At 37.3% G+C, this 16,071-nt stretch overlaps 1 protein-coding gene across 1 annotated transcript in view; it reads right to left on the minus strand.

Moving 5' to 3' along the window:
* Nucleotides 1-6,739, minus strand: part of LOC137238158 (NAD-dependent protein deacetylase Sirt2-like) — a 29,972-nt gene extending 23,233 nt beyond the window's left edge. The window contains exon 1 of the mRNA XM_067762828.1: nucleotides 6,499-6,739. Coding sequence (XP_067618929.1) covers nucleotides 6,499-6,703 — 205 coding nt within the window. The 5' untranslated portion in view covers nucleotides 6,704-6,739. The remainder of the gene's footprint in view (nucleotides 1-6,498) is intronic.
* Nucleotides 6,740-16,071: the final 9,332 nt, after the last annotated feature.

The following is a 16,071-nucleotide window of genomic DNA, read 5'->3' on the forward strand; positions in this document are numbered from 1 at the left end:
TATACTACATATGTGCTTAGCAAACTTCCTAAATATGACAGGGCGACCCTTGTAACCGCCTATCTGTCAAAAACTTTCAACGCTATCATTCAATCCTTCAAAGTAGCTCAACCTCCGTCCTGAATAAAAAAAAACTATTCGGCAAACTATCTTTTTGGTCGATAAGCATCTATGGAATTCTTAAATTCAAGAAACAAAGCTTCTTAATCCAGAAGGATTAAACAAAGACGCTCACACTTCATACTTTTCACGACATGAAAAGCAACGTGAACAATGACATATCTCATTCGTCACAAATCTCAGACGAACTCTGCGCTTTTCTTTGTTCAATCTATCGCATCTATTTTATGACGATGTTATCACCGCTTTCCTTGACAAAGACTAGTCGGGACAATGGCATTACTGCCCTCAATGGACCGAAAATTTCAAATGAATGACCTCAATTCATTGGGGTTAAAACTTTTGTCATTGTCAGCATCAAAAGTGCCAGTAGACGGGGCTTTTGTGGTTGTTTGGTTGGTTGCGTAATATACTCTGTTTTGCTCAAACCGTTTGGTTAGGCCAATATACCTGCTGATGTCCTTTATGGATCATTTTGATTCCGCCTTTTAATCAGGTAGCACAAACTGTCTAAAGTTCGGCACCTACTGTTTCCTAGGACTGGACTCTCGCAGAGGAAATTGGCGACTTTCCTCACTACAGCTGCTACACCTTTCATGGAAGGGCCATGTTTGCTATATCGCAAGTTGGAACATGCAAATTTGGCAAATTCGCTATATGTATCGCCAAAAATTTTTAAAACAATGGCAGCGCAAGAGATTCTTATATTGGTTGCGCAAGATGCGCACGGGTCCGGCTCGTTGGCGTTAGCGCATGTTGTAATTTAGGGGCTTTTCAATTTGCTGGATAAAGTAATCGGTATTAAAAACTCACAACAATCACGAACAAGCACAAGACCAAACGCCAAAAACGCAAATGTTTTTCCGTCATTTCAGTTGTTTTACTAAATTAAAATCTAAAATTTTTGTAATTCTATACGAAAGCATGAAACTCTTAATACATGTCCAAAATAATAAAGAGGGGTCTCAAAAGACGCATTTTGGATCCAGGTCGTGAATACGAAACGGAAAACAAAAATGTTTAGTCGTTCAAAAGATATTGGTTTTTTTTTCATCTATAGACGTTTACGCTTAAACTTTATATGGACTGCTAAGCGTCACAACTTTTTTGCGCATAAAATTTGTACTACTAAATTTCAATAAGCATTATACTCAAATGTAACTGAAATATGTGTCCATGTTTCACCCTCTGCACTAATTCTCCTCGTGTTGCAATGGTACATGGACCAGATACGGATAGAGATTTAACATGCAAATGCAACAACAGTGTGATCCATATGGTTCACATTGTTGTTGCATTTGCATGGTAAATATATACCTGTATATGGTTCATGTCCCATTGGAACACGAGGTCTATATATTCAATGCGTGTCCACTATTCATCGCAACTGATTCAGGTATATGTTATACATTATGGCCACCAGAGGTTTGTGTCTCCAATTTTACACCCTGTGCTGTAGCTAGTTAATTAACCACTGCCGCTAGATGGGTCTCCTAAGCATTATCTAAGCGATGATAAGCGTTTTTTTCGCGCAAACGTAAACGTATACGCGTGTAAAAGAAACACGGCTATTAACTAAAACCCGACCTCGGAATCCCCCGAAACCGGGGGTGGGATCTATTGTATTTTTGCGTGGAACACCTTTCTGTATTCGTGGCCTTTGGGTGTGTCCAACACAGTTTTTTTTTTGCGGGTACAACAAAATCATCAAAATTAAAACAACCACATGAAAATTTTCAATTTATTTTGCAAATATCTCTTGACAGGCCCAAAATACTTAACCTCCGTTTTCGGATACGCGATCCTGGACCAAAACGAGTCCCTTAATACCCCACTTAATATTTTTGGACGTTTATTAAGAGTGTCATGCTTTCGTATAGAATTTCCAAAATTTGTATTCAAATCAATTTTGGATCTTAAAATTGATTTTGCTTACAAATAACATGGGTGCATTACGCGATTGCGATTATCGCCAATGAGTAAGGCGCTAATATTAGGGACACTAGGGCAGCAGGTGGCAGGAGGGATGTAGATGTTGATGATTTCTAGGCTTTAGAAAACTTCATAGCACAATCACCGCACTAAATGCCATTAGCACCCAGATACTTTGCGGTTTAAATCAAAACCCCGACCACAGAACAGTACTCGTTGCGCTAGACCTATCACAAGCTTTTGATACGGTCAACCATGGCACGTTACTGCAAGACCTGGAGGGTCTACCCTTCCCCCATGTCTTAAAAGGTGGACCGCAAATTATCAGGGCGGTCGGCAGGCATCGGTGCAATTTAGCAACGAAACATCAAAACCAAGAAGTATTAAACAAGGGGTGCCACAGGGTGGTCTCCTATCCCCACTTTTGTTTAATTTCTACATATCTAAGATACCTTCTTCACCAGAAGGAGTCACTATCGTTTCATATGCCGATGACTGCACAATAATGGCCACAGGCACAGGCCCACAGATCGATGAGCTCTGCAACAGAATAAACGGCTACCTCCTTGATCTCTCCAGTTTTTTCGCCTCGCGAAACCTGGCATTATCACCGACTAAATCTTCCGCGACCTTATTTACAACTTGGACATCCCAAATGTCGACCCTTTTGAACATCCACGTCGATGGCACTACGCTACCGACTGTCCTACACCCCAAAATCTTGGGTGTGACGTTTGATCAGGATCTACATTTTGGTGAGCACGCAGCCGCAATTGTACCGAAACTCCAGAGCCATAATAAAATCCTCAAATCTCTTGCTGGCAGTAGGTAGGTAGGAAGGTTGAACTGGCCGGTCCTTGAGGACCTCACATAGACTGATTGAGTCCGTAGTGTTACCAGAAGTTTGTTTTAACGACCAAACTGAAAAACCCTATCAAAAACCAGGACCTATGTTATAAAATAACTCCGTCCTCTTGGCAAATACTAGAAGCTTCCTAGGACTTAAGCCACTTGCTGCTTCTAGATCTGATAGCTGTATCACTCCTAATAATTGGAGTCTTAGCCTGGCAAGTGCAGGGCACGAGCACAAAACGTGCTCGATCGTTTCCTCCTCCAACCCGCACTTCCTAAATCTGCTATCACTGACCAAGCCTAGTTTAAAGGCATGTGACGCCAGAAGGCAGTGTCCAGTCAGAATACCCGTCATGAGTCTACAGTCCTCTCTTTTTAATGATAGGAGCAACTGTGTTAGTCTAAGGTTGTAAGACCTACACATAATCTTCGACACTTTACAGCCCCGCGCTTGAACCCACACCTTTCCCGCTTGGTCGATCATGTGCACCTCTCGCCTTCGCTTAATCTCGCCCAATCTAATTGGGACATCTACGGAGCAAGCTTCAAGGGATGCGCCCTTTTTAGCTAGTTCGTCCGCTTTTTCACTCCCATCTATTCCCATATGCCCTGGGACCCAATATAGATGTATGCTTCTCCCTCTCCCGATTCTCTCCAGAGACTGCTTACACTCTAACACGCATTTAGCTGCTGTGCTATGCGAGATTATTGCCTTAATTGCTGCTTGACTGTCAATATAAAAGTCAACACGGTTGCAGCTTAAGCTATTCTCTTCCAGGGTTTCTACTGCTTTGGTTACGGCTAATATTTCCGCTTGGAAAACTCTACAGTAATCCGGCAGCCTGTAGGATCTGCTTATTTCCGGATCAGCGCAGTATACCGCAGACCCTACTTCTTCCACTACTTTGGAACCATCGGTGTACACATGTATCGCCTTGTCCGCCATTTGCACACCCTTGCGCCAACCGTCCACCTCTATTGTGGCCTTAAGATCTCCCTCGAAGCGCAGATAGGGAATCATGTAGTCTGTTCGTCTTGTGAATGATGACGCTATACTACTATGGCCATATGGTCGGCGCTCAAGCTGCCCCGAAGCACCGAGCCTGGTTTTTCATTAGAAGCATTTTAGATTCAAGGGATTTTAGGGATTCAAGCTAGCTTCTATAGGATAGCTTCTCCAACCCAATTGTCAACCTCACCTTCGAGCGGCGAATCCCGTTTCACTAACAGACGAGGCTCTGGCGACCCCAAGCTCCTCAGGGAACTTGGGGGTGGGGAGGGATGGCCTGAAGGTTTAATGTGCCATATAAATCCTTCCCGAGATGGTCGGGCCAGCACCTTAATGGTGCTGTTACCGGATCGTATCGGATCTGTATCCGACAAAGGACCATCACATCGATAACACTCCCCAAAGCCTTCGGGGAGTAACCTAATCGCTACAACAACAACAACAACAACAACCGAGCCTGGTTGCGGTCGTTAACGCTTTGTTCTTTGCTACCAGGTCTACAGGTGGGATGTGCAAAATGGCATACAGTGCAGCCGTCGGGGTTGTTTTCAGGGCTCCCGTAATGCTAAGCATCGATAGTCTGCATACCCCCTCTAATTTTTTGAGGTATGTTGTTTTTTGTGTGGCTTTCCACCAAACAAGAACTCCATAGTATAGAATAGGGCTTACAATCGCTGTAAAAACCCAATGAGAAAGAGAGGGCGATAGGCCCCACGTACACCCCAGCATTCTTTTACATGCGTAGAGTGCCGTTGAGGCCTTCTTGACCCTCTCCTCCACGTTGAGCTTCCATGACAGCTTACTGTCTAGGATGATTCCTAAATATTTTGTCAAGGTTTCTCCTGTAAGGTCACCCCTCCTAACTTAGGCCTGGTCCAATTTGGGACCTTGTACCTCTTTGTAAACAAGACCATCTCCGTCTTCTCCGCATTAAATTTCAACCCGACATTAGATGCCCAGGTATGAATATCGCGAAGCGCCCGATCCATCAAAGAACTAATCGTTGGAAGGCACTTTCCACGTATGACAATTGCAACGTCATCTGCGTAAGCCGTACTTGCTGGCAGTACTTGGAGAAAAGATAAAGAAACGCTCATTACCAATATCAAAGCAATTGGCCAGCCGATTGCATGCTACGCGTCCCCGATATGGTCACCAAGCTTAAAGTCTACTCACTGGAAGAAGCTAAAGGCCTACCAAAATACTGCCCTCAGAAAGGCCACGGGTTGTCTTCTTATGCCCCCAAAACACCATCTACATAATGAGGTAAGAATACTCCCCATCAGGGATAGAAATGAAATGCTAACCAAACAGTTCCTGTTGAATACCCAGAAATCTGGGCATCCCAACAGACATCTGATTGATCAGCCAGCCCCGCCCAGGGGCGTAAGGAGTCATCTCCGTAAGCATTATGAGGAAATACGGCCCCAAAGAACACAGCCGTATGAAGCCAAAAAACACAAGCAGGTCATCAGTGAAATCCACAAACAGGCGTCGGACCTCTATGTCGGGAATTGGCCGGCAAATCCTGTACTCAGAGAACAATACCCGAAACTTGCAGAAGAGGAAAGCACACTCCCTGGGAAAACGCGAGTCCCTCTAGCTCAACTTCCATCTGGATACTGTAACAGGTTAACCTCTTACCTATCCAGAATCAACCCCCGACATACAAAATGTATGCCCTGCTTACAATGTGTCCCCACATGAGGCCAACCATCTCTTCAATTGTAATGTGGAACCAACGCCTCTAACACCCCTCTCATTTTGGTCCACCCCTATTGAAACAGCAAGTTTCCTTGGACTCCCGTTAGAGGATATTGATGCCAAATTGTGATCGGCCACACCTATTGGATGGGGCGAAGCACTGCTACAACAACAACAACATGGGTGCATTTCCTGTAAGGACAATTACGTTCCTCGTATTCAATTATTTGCGTTTGAACCGGCACGTTTTAACCCTACTGTACTATAAGTAATTTGGTTTTTGTAGAAGCCTTTCTATTCATCGCATCGTCGTGGCTCTCAATACATCTCTCTTACATTGTTACATAACACAGGGAATGTTACCAAATTATCTGAGTGATAGGATACAGTACAATTATGAGATCCATAACTATGGAACTAGGAGTAGCAGAAATTTAAGACTGCCCAAAGTAAGAACCGAGTTCGCAAAAAAGACCTTAGAATACGTAGGCTATAAAATGTATAATGAACTACCAGCAGAGATAAAAGACTGTGAAAACGTTGTTAAGTTTAAAGAAAAACTATTTCTATATTGTAAAAATTTAAATATTTAATACTAGTTAAACAATAAATTTACTCATTTCTTTTTAATGAAATAGTTTTAAGAAACAATTATGAATTTTGTAAATTGTACTATACAATGAATTAGGCTTTTTTGGCCGTAATAAATAAAATAATAAATAATAATGATTTTCTATACCTTATTCAACAGTAAAATTCCTGCAACACAATACCTTTTCCTTAAACGGCTTCTAAATTTTATAACATGGTAGGATATAAGTTTATAAGCAGCCTTGGTATATATATACTGAAAGCAGTATGCCCTAGAAAAACAAACTTACTCATTGTTGATGCTTCATCAGCTGCGGTGCTTGGAGCACGACTGCTACTAGGGCGGCTATTTGCACGAGACGTTCCGGATCTTTCGTTTCTGCTCATTACTTTTAATTTTGCTGGTGAACCTAACAAATTTCTAATCAAATTATTTATTTCTTTAGCTAAACAACGCCGTCTTTGATTTGATATATTTTTGTAAACACAAATCATCGAATTTCAATGACAAACTTGACAATCCGAACCAAATACAATCCACACAAATTCACCATATTTCAAACAGTGCTGGTAATCCTGAATAAAATCTGAATTATGAGCTCAGCAGATACAATTGGTTACCGTCCCGACGTCGCAATTTTCCACTAACACTTTCGTTGCGAAAAGAAGAGCTGATTAGAGTTGAGCTTTTTCGTTCATTTCAGAGATTCGAATCTTTAGTTCTTTTTCTGATGAACGAACAAGTTGTTCTTTTTGTTCATCTGTTCTTTTTTTTTTCAAGCAAATTTGATCTCTGCTGCTCGCACCAGCGAAAAAAGCCAACAAGTATAGGTGGGGGTGTGTATGCAGCAATGCTTTGTGTAGGTATATTTAAATGAGTAATGAATAAATAAGTTAATATATATGTATAATTAACTTCAAAAAAAGTTACAAATTTCGGAAGATCTAGGAAATTGAAAGAGTACAGACACAAATTATAAATATGAACTTTTCAAGTTTAATAAATGTAATAATTAGTTTCTTACAAATCATGTTTTTTCATAAATAGTCCATACATATATTGTTGTAGCAGTGCCACACACAAAGATGACCACACATATCTTTAGTGTAAGTGGCATCATCGACATTCGTGCTCAGAATTTCTGCGTATGTATGTGTGAATTTACAATGTTCGCGAACGAGAAGAGAGAAAGAATAACTTTAGATAAAACGAACTAAAAGAACAAATGAACTAAAAGAACAAAAAGAACCGAAATCGAAGATCAGTTCACTTGTTCGGTTGAGAGACCCGGTCAATTGACCAAGTTCAGAACGAAACGACCCAACTCTAGAGCTGATTCCTTCGTGAATCGTGAACGTGTGAGGTTGGGATGGGCGAAGCGTCCTTGGCCTGTCTTAAGGATATCTTCTGTCCTCCCAACATGAAGTGACACATTTTTTTTTTTAAATATATATTGCTGATTAATAAGAACCGAATTATTGTGGACTTTGTGACTGGCGTGGTGCCAAGAAAAAAACCTAATTGCTTTTGATTTGTGCCTGGCGTTGTGCCAATAATAAAAAAACAGAATGTAACTTTTCTATGAGAAATAACGGAGTTCGAGTGTGTTGACTAGAGCTACTATGAATAACGGAGCTTTTGTGTATAACAGAAGAGAACTAGGATGATGCCAAGGAAACAAACAAAAAATCAACTTTTTTATGAAAATTGATACAACACATACTTCATTAGATAATAGAAAATTCTTGAAATTTGATTTAAAAACTGGCGTGGTGCCAATATAATAACCAATATCAATTCATATACATTTTGATCTGGGTTATTGGTTTAGTCGAAGCCAACTACCCTCAACGTATAGGCTTCCTGCGATTTGCAACGAGATTGACTGAATTTTTGTATGTGTGTGTGTCGGGTATTTGACGCTTGCCCCGCGACTATGATATAAAAGCCAGCAATCAACATTTGCATTGAGAAACCGTAGCATCCGGACGTGAACATGTCGTCATCGGATGATGATTTTTTTACTTGCAACTACAGCAGTTTTATTAAATAATAAAAATTGTAAAAATTGATAATTTTCAATAAATTTTAATATGAATTGCTGTTCTTCCGCGCACTTCTTCAATTTGAATGTCAACACAAACTAAATACAACACTGCTGTTTTGTCAATCACACCCCGCGACTACCAAATAAGCAAGCGTCAAATGAAAAAATCTAAAATTTTTAATTTTCATCAACGTGTAGCCGACAACAAATACGTGTGTCACGAAGCCACCCGACTGCACTAACACACACAAAATTCAGTCAATCTCGTTGCAAATCACAGGAGGCCTTATGTCGAGTAAATCCCTAAAAAAAAAGCAGAGCTGTAAAAAGATTAATTCAATTGAGTTGCATTCTCTCATCATTCTTTGATTTTTTGGTTGCATATTATAAATCTTGCATATCATAAATATTATGGTGGTGTGATGGTAGCGTGCTTCGCCTACCACACCGTATGCCGTGGGTTCACACCCCGGACAAAGCAAACATCAAAATTTTAGAAATAAGGTTTTTCAATTAGAAAAAAATTTTTCTAAGTGGGGTCGCCCCTCGGCAGTGTTTTTCATGCGCTCCGGGTGCAGATGCCGTTCGGAGCCGGCCAATTTGTAGGGAAAATCAAGAGGAGCACGATGCAAATTAGAAGAGAAGCTCGGCCTTAGATCTCTTCGGAGGTTATCGCGCCTTACATTTATTTTTTATTTATTTTGAATAGCTTAAAATAGTTTCAACTCAAAGCTAAAGTGTGTGTGTTATTGAATGGTAAAATATAATTCAATATAGAGTGTGAATGTAGGAACCATTCCCAATCTTTATTGAATGAAAAGTTGAAATGAATGCACGCTTTTCTTCCATTCAGTACTAAATACTTTTTCCCCAAGGTTATTTTTTGTATACTTTTATTGCCCTCAGATATATTAAATAAATTTAGGAATTGGGTGCAAAAAAGGCGTAAAACTGGTCAATAGAGTAATAGCCCCTTCTAAAGGCCGCGGTTCAATGAAATTTTTCATATAGATGCGTTTAACACAAGCTTATGCATTCCAATAACAACGCCACAATCAACCAAGATGTTGCGTTTGTAAATATGAAGGAACTTCAGACTTGGCAATGGAAGTTTATTACGCGTTTCCCATTCACATACAAAATTTCGCGAAGTACTGTTATAAACATTCTCCCTATACAACGAAAATACTTGCTAACATATTTTGTGTCATACTCGATTGTTATATTGCAGTTTTTAATTGTGAAAAACATTAGAAAATTTACCAAACAGTAGGAAAAATAATTTCACTTGCAAAGTGTGCCAACACCCCAATGCTGTAAAACTGTGCAATCATTTGAAATTTTAAATCATTGATTTAAGAATGATTGCTTTTCATTCATTCATTCCTTGTTAATGAATGTGGCTTAAAAGTCAACCCATTCTTCATTTAAGGCGGTGACAGAATGATATTTTTCATATAGATGTGTTTAGCACAAGCTTATGCATTCCAATAACAGCTCCACAATCAGCCAAGATGTTGCGATTGTAAATATGAATGAACTTCAGACTTGGCAATTGAAGTTTATTACGTCTTGCCCATTCACATACAAAATTTCGCGAAGCACTGTTGTAAAAATTCTCCCTATACAACAAAAATACTTGCTAACATATTTTGTGTCGTATTCGATTGTTATACTGTTTTCACACAAAAACTTAATGATCTCATTTCACCTTCTAATGAAATCGTAATTTTTTTGCTTTCACACAGAAGTAACTGCTCGATTAGTATGAAGCAGGCATGCTTAACCAACGAAACGATATCATTTCGTTACGATAATCAACGTTAATAAACGAAACGAAGTCATTTCGTTTCGTTTATTAACGTTAAGATCGTCAAATTAACGAAATGATTTCGTTTCGTTTTCTGCCATATCAAAACGAAATCAAATCGTTTATGTTGATTATTAATTTCAAACTATGCTGGCAAAGCTGATTGATGGCGGAGTCATTAAAGGTGAAAGCATTATCCAAGCTGATTGCAACTTTTCTCATGAATTTTGACAGTACGAACATTTCTCAGAGTATTTTTGACATTACCACCAACGAATTACACAAACAAATTACATAGAGTTTGTGTGTGTATGTGCGCTTGTTGTTGCCACCTTACGGCTTCACCATGGCTATAGCATTGCCAGCACAATTCAAACATAAAGTATCACGTTTTCGTTAACGTTTTTAACGTTAACGAAAGCTTTTCGTTTCGGTTAAAAACGAGATACAATTTATCTTGATAATTTCTTTATCGATAATATTTCGAAGTGTTTCAACGGAAACGGTGGAAATTTTTTGATAAACGATTAGCTTAACGTTAAGGTGCATCTCTGGTATGAAGGATGAAATGTCAAGCGAATAAAATGACAATGCTATATGAGAGACAATCATGGCGGAACGATACAAGGTGGCAGCATGGTGACGTACCTACAAACAAAAAAAATTCCATGTACTTGTAAATTCGATGGACAAATGTCAAAATCGTACTGCGCCGGTAGTTGATGTATCAAATCAAATAAAAAAGGTTATAATCAGCTGTTCGATGCGGCCACCTTGTATCGTTCCACCATGCAGACAATGACATTTACTTTGACAAATGATATTTTTAAGCACTGAACACACCAAAAACTAAGAAGCGGAACGCGACCAACAGAGTTGCATTGTGCTTTTGACTTCATTAGGCATTCGATTAGCTACTAATGAAATAATTATTCGAATTATTCGAATTTTGTAGGGAAGATTGAGCTCAATAAGCGTCTTAATGTAGAAAACTGCCTTTATTATTCAATAAGCCGTCTGTGTGAAAATAGTATTATATTGCAGTTTTTAATTGTGGAAAATGTTAGAAAATTTACCAAACAGTGGGAAAAATAATTTCACTTGCAAAGTGTGCCAACCTTAGCCTAAGCAAATGTCAAATTCTTCTTCTTATGATTTGCTTGGAACAAAATTGGGGAGTTGGCTACTTTTCAATATCAGATGGCGCTAGTGTCGCTCATTCTACCATTCTCCATAAAAATACGTGCAATCTACTCATAATGCATAAGCTTGTGTTAAATTCATCTATATGAAAAAGTACTTATGTGTCGGAGCTATAATTACACAGTAGTTTATTATAAAACTAGAAAGTCTTAAATCATCTTCATGGTGTCCAAACATAAGCCATACAAGAAATAGTACTTCATAGCAGATTTTTTATACATCGTAATTGGGTTGATTTTTTCTTTACTAATCATGTAATATCAACAAATTTGAGGCTCTTGTGGGTTGACTGGTTTCCTTTATAGGTATATCCGGCGGATAACTTGCTTACATAAAAGTATAGGGCTCTTGATTGTGTAAAGTATTCCAAAAACATTAAGATATAGTCGAATTTTGCTGAAACTTCGCAAAGACAATCTATTGCTTTTTTGCTATTGGCTCAAAATATTACTATATGTCCTACTTATTTTGCTATTGTTGTAAAATGGATTATGTAAATGAACACATTGTGCATTGACCAAAAGAGTAAATTGTGGCTATTTTTTTCGATCATATAACAAAAATAGATACTTGAGTTTAAGTCATTTACATGTAAATACATCAGAGTAGATTGGTCTATCGGCGATTTCGTTGGAGCTTTCTAAATCGTCCTACAGGCTTTTTCTATTCACCTCAGTCACCTTTCCCATTTTCTTTCATCTGTACCACAAAAATTGGTAGAAGCTCTTCAGAGGTTATTAATTTCCCTCCCCACAAAGAGATTGACTTGCTCCATTGCACTACAGTCTTTTTAAAGTTGATGTTTTGACAGTGTTTGACGGGATATAAATATAAGTCCCGAGTAATTGAGAAGGGCCATTAGTCTATCTAACTATTTGCACCGCATTAGTAAAAGACTGAAATTGCTGAATTCATGTGTATTCAAAGTCAGTTTTCTTTGCTATCAAAAAAGCTACAATTACTTGGTTAATTAATTAATTGCTTAATTGACTGTAATTACAAACTATTGTGTATAGAAGAATATTTTTCTTAGGAAATAGAGAAAAATAGTATATTGCTTTTACAATTTGCAAACCCACAAACCAGTATAGATACAGTAAGTATTTGCACTTAATTAAAGCCACTTAAAAATATCAACACAAAAATTTAATTATTGTCCGTGATGACCAGTTTATTGGTTATTAAAATCGTAATAAAGCACAAAGAAGTTAACTGGAAACGTGTTTTTATTGAAATTTTCCTAAAAATTTAATAATAAAAAAAGCAAATGACAAATATTCCAACATCCCTGCTTTGAAAATTAGGGCCGTTCCATTGGTTTATCGAGCTCTGGCTCTGGCTCAAATCTCATTGGAACGATCTGGATCAACTTTATGAGAACTGGCAGCACTAATATAAAACATCTGTTTTGTTGAAAATAAGAAGAAACGTACACAAAATTTTAAGATACTGATAGAATTATTAACATTTAAATAGTTTCGCACGTAAGCAAACTATTTATTTTCCTTACATCATCTTCAAGTTGTTTACTCTTTCAGTGTTTTTGCTTTTAAATATGGCGAATTCTTTTATGTATACACAAATGTACACATATTTAGTTCAGTGCTACAATGGCTCTACTATATGGTTGTCTCATCTCACCAGCTGATTTTATTTTTTTCATTTCACTGTAGTAGGGATTGTCAGAAGGAGATGGCAAACTTAAAATGAAACCAACGAATTTACAACATTTTCTTACTACATGCAAATGCTGCTAAGTTTTATGTTTTCATTCCATTCCATTCGTCTAACAGCAACACTCTGATTTTGGCAATGTGAACAAATGTATGTTGTTGCTGTAGAGATGAACCAACCATATAGTTGAGCCATGAGTGCTACCAACTCAAAAGTGGTTAGCTGTCAAAAAATCTACTACAGGAAACGAAACGAACAGAACTGCTATACGGATCAGAAATTGAACCAGATAAATATCAGGATCACAATGTTGTTGCATTTGCATGTTAAATTTCTATCCGTATCTCGCTCAAGTCTCATTGGAACGTAACTATTATAATAAGTGTTGCCAATGTGCCGTATAAAAGGCTTACATGAAAAAGTACTAACCTATAGATACAATTGAATCAATTGGTGATTAAACAACTGAAAGGCAATACATTATAAAGGCTCTTAAGTTCCTTCATATATTCTTCCTAGCGGTATATGGTGATATTTGAGAGGGTTTTGTGCATGTCCGACATTTTTCATAATTGATTGGTACTAGAAAAGTGTGTGCACACTCAGCAGAGGCTGCATTCATTTGAATGCTTATTCTGTGTTGAAAACTGTTTGTGTTTCATTCAATTACTTCATTCTTTCTTCGAATGGGTTCAGGAGTGCAGTCTCTTTTCCTACTACTGAACTACTGAATGAAGAATGGGTTGACTTTTAAGCCACATTCCTTAACAATGAATGAATGAAGAGTATGCATTCTTAAATCAATGATTTAAAATATCAAATGATTGCACAGTTTAACAGCTCTAGCGTAAAGTGAGCTTACATAACCACTGACGTAAAAACTTTAATAATAGTTGGTCATCTAAAAGCATTACTTAATTTTGAAACCCGTTTCTCACATGCGCGTTAAGCGGGAGTCATTGCTGCCGTATGTCGTATCGCTGTAGTCGTATCCCTAACGTAATCAGCTGTTTATCGTTACGACGGTAAACCAAAAACCAATTGGTTGACTACGATACGGTTACGACCTTAGCGGCACCAATTATCGATTGCATTGATTCTCATAAGGTTGATCGAATCAGCAGTTAAAAGGTTACCGATACGGTTCGCGATAAAGCACCAATGTCTCCAGCTTTAGTGAGGTATTGACTACTGAATGAAGAATAGGTTGACTTTTAAGCTACATTCCTTAACAAGGAATGAATGAATGAAGAGCAAGCATCCTTAAATCAATGATTTAAAATTTCAAATGATTGGACAATTTAACAGCTCTAGCGTAAAGTGAGGTTACATAATCACTGACGTAAAAACTTTAATAATAGTTGGTCAACATAAAGGAGTACTTAATTTTGAGACCCGTTTCTCACGTGCGCGTTAGTGAGGTATTGTATCTGTTTAAACCATTTCTTTTGAATACCACGTGATTCCCAGTAAGATAAAATTTTCATAGACATATTTGAAAATACTAATATCTTATTTTGAATCCGTTTTCACTTAGGTGGGCAAGTAAAACGCATATATGTAAAAAAATACAACCTCTTTAAAAATTGGCACAGTTTTGTATGAGTTTTTATAAAAATGTTGTCCAATATTTTCGAATACGTTTATTCTCTCACAGGGTCCTCTTAGAAGCAATGTAGGAAATATTTTGGGATCAGTCTCCAAACCCCACATTTGTATGTTCTTGCCATTTTCTTACTAATCAAGGATATAATAGGGCATATTCATAGTCAAAAATGAGAATTTTCTAATATTTTGTTACAGCATTTTGGCATAATTTCCTCTGGGCTATCTTACCTTGTTTATACCAATTTAATAACCCTGTGGTGCACACCCGATTTGGTTTACCATAGATTTTCTTGAAGCGTATGTATATTATACTTTATTGGTAGTACAGCAACGCTACTTAAATTAAAAAATAAGATTTTTTTATTAATTATCTTAAATTACAAAATAACTGAAAATAAATTTTACATCGCCGCAAAACGTAAAATTTACATTATCTAATAGATTATAATGGCTAAAGGGACACACCAATTTAAAGTACAAGTAACCTATTCGCTTTATGCTTATTGAGGCTAACTTACTCCATATAAAAAAAAGCTTTCTTATGGTATCAGTTTTTAAGAAAAGTGTTCTCAAAACTATTCATTATGTATATAAAAGTATATATGTGCATATAGTAAGAAGATCGGATGTCACGATTTTTAACAATATTTCACTGAAATTAGATAATTTTATGATATTTTATTGCTCATAAAATTTTATAAATACTTTACTTATTATTTTTAAGAATCCATGAGCTTAACAACGGCTTTAAATAATTGAATACTCAATTATTACGTTTGTTCTAAGAGAAACTGAAAAGAAACATTTACCATTTACTACCATTTCGATAACCGCCACGTAATCATCATCAGGCAATTTCGTAATGTTATCAAAGGTTTCACTGAGATTCGAACCGCGAATGTCTCCACTGCAGTTTTATTTTTTCGTATTGGAAAAACTTTAAATTGGGGCCACGTGCGTGCACAGTTTCAGTTCTTGAAAAGTTTTTCAGCCACCAAAAAAATTATATATTCGAGTTAAACACATACATTTTCACATGTTTTGCAAATCAAAAACATAACTGAATATTCCATTTTGATATATTTTTTGTTTTACTCGCTTTTGGCAACAAAAATTGAAACATGAAAATCTTGAAAAAAAATCTGTCATACATGAATTTCAAAACTGCTCCTACCTTAAATTAATTTCCTATCAAAAAATTACACGACATACCTATGAATTTTAATTTGCCATACTTGAAATACTGCAATGATTGAATATTTAATGAAGATTTAACTTAAATCCTCTTCGTTTCGAGATTAAATTGTGTATGATAAATCTTGCAAGATTTAACGTTATTTCCTTTCAAAAAGCTCTAAGCGGAGATTTTAAAATACTAGATTTATTTTTTAGGAAAAAGCCAAACATTTATGTAAATATTATACTCAATGGAGCAGGCAGCACCAATTTCTAATTTCACCTCAGAAGCCACGCTATCTGACTTTTATGTACCACAACACTTTCAACTGTCAATTTTGTTT

This window comes from Eurosta solidaginis, chromosome 1, assembly GCF_040869045.1.
Source record: "Eurosta solidaginis isolate ZX-2024a chromosome 1, ASM4086904v1, whole genome shotgun sequence".
Classification (NCBI taxonomy): domain Eukaryota; kingdom Metazoa; phylum Arthropoda; class Insecta; order Diptera; family Tephritidae; genus Eurosta; species Eurosta solidaginis.